Source organism: Belonocnema kinseyi, chromosome 2, assembly GCF_010883055.1.
Source record: "Belonocnema kinseyi isolate 2016_QV_RU_SX_M_011 chromosome 2, B_treatae_v1, whole genome shotgun sequence".
NCBI lineage: Eukaryota > Metazoa > Arthropoda > Insecta > Hymenoptera > Cynipidae > Belonocnema > Belonocnema kinseyi.
Genome location: NC_046658.1, coordinates 44,276,786 through 44,282,342, shown reverse-complemented (window position 1 = coordinate 44,282,342; position 5,557 = coordinate 44,276,786). Strand labels below are relative to the sequence as shown.

Below are 5,557 nucleotides of genomic sequence, written 5' to 3'. Positions count from 1 at the left end.
TGCTATTTGTATTATACTTGTTTGACGATAGCACCGAAAATGTTGTTTGTTTTTACGTATTTCTAACGATTTAGGAGATCCTTTTAGAAAGTTACAATTTTTATTTTTTTGAAGAAAATTTTCAAGGGTTATACTCGTTCAGACCCACCGATTATGAATTTTTAAATTAAAAATAACTAACTTAATAATTACAATTTTTTCATTTATCAATTTTAATCTCATTTGTGAGCCAAAAAAGGTTCGATAATCTCAGCCAAGACAAGGCTCGTCTTGAGTCAAGTAAACGTCGTCTTAGCCAAGACAATGCTCGACTTAAGGCAAGTAAACGCTGTTTTACCTGTCGTGGCCATAAAAGTAAGACGAAGGCCTATGTCTCGACTCAGTTTTGAGACGCAGCCAGGCATCAATGTCTTGGAGACGAAATCAATACATAACCAAGTCGAACTCAAGTCGAATCATTTTTACTTGGGAGACTATGAGCTAGCGGGATAAGCTATCTCTATAGCCCAGCAATATGACTGGCTGTTTACAGCTCCCCTCTAAATGAAGGTTAGATAGTTTACATGTATATGAAAGCAAAGAGCTATTTATGGAGCAAAATTGAAAAGACCAATCACGTTGCTGTTCGAAAGAGATAGCTTATCCCCCAGCCCCAGTCAGTGGTGGCAGAGCGTGGATATCTCTGGCATGGGCAGTAGTTATTTCTGTCTGTTTTTAGGTTATGTAAGACAATATGTCAATTTAATAATACAGAATAACAACTACTGCGCCTGCTACAGATATCCGCGTTTGCTCAGAATATAACTTTTTATCGTGAATAATTCGTGCCTTAATAAGAATACATAGTGGAGCATAGGCATGTTAAGATTACTAGAAAAGTACAGCATATGGATGCTAAATTCCCCAAGAATGAAGTTGTTTGATATTTAAGATGAAAAGGTTTTTATATACTCGTAACAATAACATCCTCAGATTTGGCTGAATTAAAAAAAAAAAATTAGGAAAACGAGCAAATTCAATTTGATCAAAATAAAAACTATTTGATCAGTTTTTGTATTACTAGACAATAATCTAGAAAGTTTGAAATATTTTTCAAAGCATTACTTTATTATTAAAGTTTAATATTATAATACTATTTTGACATTATTGTTATTTATAATAATAGGTTTAATTTCATTAATCAAAAAAAAGCTTATTTAAATTAGAAATAAAATTACGAGAACTGAATCTACAACAGAACCTCGATTTGAACTTATCGCCAACAAAATATGCAAATTGATATTTATAATTCTAGCATTAAATTTTTCTTTGGCAATAAATAATGCCTTGAAAAATATAATAAACATTCTAAATATTCATGCGTTAGAAAGAGAAATTCGATAAACTAGATTAGTGGGCATCGGAATCCCACCCCTGGTAATTTCAATCATGCTCATACCTCAAAACCTGGTTTCACAAAATGGAATCCGCATACCTTCTACTTCCCTAAGACCATGGCATGCCTGACATCAGCTGTAAAAATTTCAAAACAGTAACATCTGATTTTTTGTACCTGAGTTTTTATTGTGTTCTGTTTGAAGAAAAAATATAATAATCTCCAACTTTAGATGCGTTTTTCTCAAAAAGCGGATTTTCGAAGTTCCAACTTCAAAAATGCCCCAGCGACTTGTTTTTCAAGCTATAGGGTTTGCCTCGAGCTTCAAATGTAGGGAATTTATTTAGCTACATGCCTCTATACATTTAACTCTATATCGGCTATAAGGGTTCTTTTCATATAAACGTAAATGTATTAAAATAAAGTTATCAGTGTCATCAAATTTAAAATGTTGTCTTTTTCAGAAAGTCAAAAGATCATCGAAAAAAGATAAAGCTTGTTCTGTAAGGTCATCCCTTGAATTAATAACAGTTTGCACAACGAGAAGAGTAAGAACCAAAAAATCGACAGAATATATTTGATCGAAAAAGTCTGTAAATGAAGAAGAAATTTAAGAAAAATCAGAATATAAAAATAAGGAGATGAGAAAAGTTCGTCGAAACAATTATCGCCTTTTTGAATTCTCAGCTGTTCTAATAATTGTACTTGTTTTGAATATGCAAATAAAAATTTTCAAAAATAGGTGAACATACGTAATGCATTACAAGTTTACTGCCACGAGTCGCTTGATTTTATTTGATCCAATCATCAGTTCTCGGCTATTTTATTTCCAAAACCATGATGTAATAAAATTTCGTAAATAAAACATAACATCAAATAAAAACTGGAAATAATTTGAAAAAGTAATTGCACAATTAATTTTAGATTCAATACTATTTTGTCTGGCATTATTAAAGTTCTTTAAATTTATATTCCGATTTACAGATTCAAATACTAATTGGATAAATGAATGTATATAAATAACTGTACTAATTGGTTATTGGGTTATGTAATCTTTTTTGTCTGCAATTGGAAGTTAAAATGTGACTAAGTGGAGACAGTTCGTGACAGTTGCGTGTATTTGATTTCTTCCAATTGAATAATACATTTCATTCCCTATGGCGGAGAATTTATTTTTACACTCGCACGCAAACGAAATGCTTGTCCAGCTTGTCCTATTGGGGCGTGTCACCTGTCACTTACCTGACGTGTTGTTTAAGTTATTATGATCAATTTAAAATTATAAAAATAAATTGAAAAATTAAATTAGTTTTTCAAATTTAATTGAAAGGGGATATTAGGTCGTCATATTTGAATTTTCTATTGTCATATAAGAAAAAATGTATAGTCTCCATTAAAGGTAAGAAAATTTAAAAGTACTGAAAAATAGAAAAAACTCCAGAAAATTGTGTTTGTAAATACAACATTAATTACTGATCACCTACTGCAAATATGATGTTTATTTCAGTTGAAATAATTACGCAGATTACTCAGGAAATTTTAGAAACGAAAAAGTGGAAATCTTATAGGTACAGAATACCCCTTCTGAAAATGTAATGATACGCTTAAACTGAACCATTAAAATTGTCTCTGACTTAATCAGTGTTTTAAGTTATCATTAGTAAACCAGTGATTTTCCGATGTTGACTGGAGGAACCAGTAAGTGACTCAACTTCATGTAGGGATCACCGTCGGGTTTATGCATTTCTCGAGTGAAAACGAACCTTATTGTTTACTAGTGTGTGTGATTCGAATATTTAGGGCCTGGCTACAATTAACAGGGGATATAGTATATTTCGCTTCAAAGTTGGAAAGCCAGTGGCTGTTGGAGTTCGATTTTAAGCTACGCGGCACGCAGCGACACGTTGATGTAATGTCAAGCCCATCCACAGATAGGCGCAATATATTATACACTATCATATTGCAGCCGGACCCTTAATTATCTTAATAAGAGTAAAGTTCGGCTTGTCAAAGATAATTTTGCAAATAGCTAGAAAGTGATGAACAACAAGTGTCGTATCTAACCTGTTGACGGACAACAACCTGTGCAACCAGATGACTACTGGTAATGAGTAATCAGTAATCCTCACCGATTAAACCAGAGATGGAATTCCAGTGAGTGAACCAGTGAAATCTCACTGATTGTCAGTGCCACTTCTGGCTGTTTCAAACAGTGAGATTTTACGGGTTTATTTTAAGAAGAGTAGATTTCTAATTTATTACAACAGACTCCTCAGGAAATACCTCTAAACATTGATTAAATAATATTTTTAATTAACGCATGTATTATATGTAGTAGGATATTCTTTTCATATTGTAGAAGAAATCCTATGTTCATAATTCCAGGAACAATAAGTCGAGCGATAATTTCAGACCATTAATTGTAGGGAAGTTGTACATTTTCTTACTTTCAGCCTCAAAATACCTTCGAAAATTTTTTTTTTAATTAAGGGTTTATTTCACAATGAATGGCAAATAGTTTCTTGAGATAAACGGATTATTTAGTTTTGAGTTTGTCATTTTTTTAAATCGAAAGCTATTAAAATGCAATTCCAAACATGAAATGGTAGTTAGATTTAACCGGGGAGGAATTCGACAATCCATTTTTGCCCTCCTGCATATAATCCTACGAATCCTGTTAACGAAATGATTTTAGGTACTAGTTTCTCCGAAAGAAAAAAATATGCCAAAAGAGAGAATAGCTGTATAGAGAGCTAAAAAATCCTTTCTTCGTTTGAAAGAGGGGTGTTTTTGAATTTTAAAAGTGATTTTTAACTTTTCTGTACGTATTCATGTTCTTAACATTCCTGACTCTATATGACGATATTTATAAAAAATTAAATTCCAAAATAGTTTTCAAGGGAAATTATATGAGAAATATAATTTATAACTAAGTCTTTCTATGTAATAAATTACATACACCGAACTCTCGCTTTCACTCAAGTGTCGGGGGTTGACTTCAAATAGCCTTAGACTGGTTTCGGGAGGATCGAAACGTGAACAGAGGGCCGCCTGACTCGTTTCCAATTCAAATATATATCTATATAAGTAATGTCGCAACCACTCTCGCCCTGCTCCCCTAAAAAACTGCGTGAGCCAGTAGTTCTAGGAAGGTCGAAAACGGGGTGACTGATAGCGAGAGTTTGGTGTATATGTTACAGGCAAAGTCCGAAATAGCACTTTCATTTCGGGATCTGCCTAGTCAAATCGCGAAGTGCCCGATAAGCTCAGGCAAATTTCGGAGTAAAAAGAAAACCTATGGAGTTTACTTTTCCCGCTTCACAGTAGGCTGGCTCGAAAATGTACAATTCAAAGTAGTCTATAGGTCGCAATTCTGACCAGATTTGAAAGTTTCTTTAAAAAAATGATTAGCATTAAATTTGTAAGAAAACTAATTGATTATACTTATCAATTTGTGTTTCAATATAATTATTTATTTAATGCAAGTTATTTTCTAATAAAACTGTCAATTTATAAATATTATTCCAAAGTGATAATAATAACTTATTCGGAAATGTACACCGAACCTCAAACCATAAGATAAAACATTTACTTTAAAATACATCCAGCATTAGGTCAAGAACTGCCATTAAAAAATCTTCCAAACTTCCACGACCACGTCAGGAACTAGATTAAACTATTGCCGTTTTGAGGATAACGAAGTAGGAGCATCAGTCCCTAAATAAAAAGGCGGTAGGAGGGAGGGAGTGAGGGGATACATTTTTTCCATTAGTTACGAAACCAATACGAAATTAAAAGGAGGTTTTGGTTTGAAGTGTTATTGTTAAATCATTTTCAAACCAGATATTCAATTTACCTATTTTAATCAAAGACAGATTTTTTATTTGCCATACTAAATCTTAGTAGAATTGTCTGAACAGTAATTTTCGATCTCAATTAATTAATATTTTGAATGTTAATAACAAATTTTTAAAATAAAACCCCTATTACTGGCTCTTTCTTAACGGAGAGTTGGTTTTTTACAATAAATATTATAGCTTTTTATCTATAAAATTTAACAGTTTATCTTTTATAATGGAAAGTATTTTACACGTATATTGAATCATTTTTCATAAAAACAAAACAACAATAAACTATTGTTGTTATTAATAATCTATTTATTACAAATAATATACTGGTTCT

At 32.0% G+C, this 5,557-nt stretch overlaps 1 protein-coding gene across 2 annotated transcripts in view; it reads left to right on the top strand.

Moving 5' to 3' along the window:
* The window catches only part of LOC117167412 (DNA ligase 1-like), a 7,930-nt gene extending 5,787 nt beyond the window's left edge, over positions 1-2,143 (top strand). Inside the window, exon 7 of one of the 2 annotated variants that reach the window (XR_004466393.1) lies at positions 1,840-1,943. Coding sequence is in view for 1 of the 2 variants with exons in the window: in XM_033352315.1 (XP_033208206.1) it covers positions 1,840-1,956 (117 nt within the window). In the remaining variant the exon portion in view is untranslated. Of the gene's footprint in view, positions 1-1,839 lie in introns of both variants that reach the window. The other variant, XM_033352315.1, reaches the window with a different exon arrangement.
* The last annotated feature ends 3,414 nt before the right edge of the window (positions 2,144-5,557 follow it).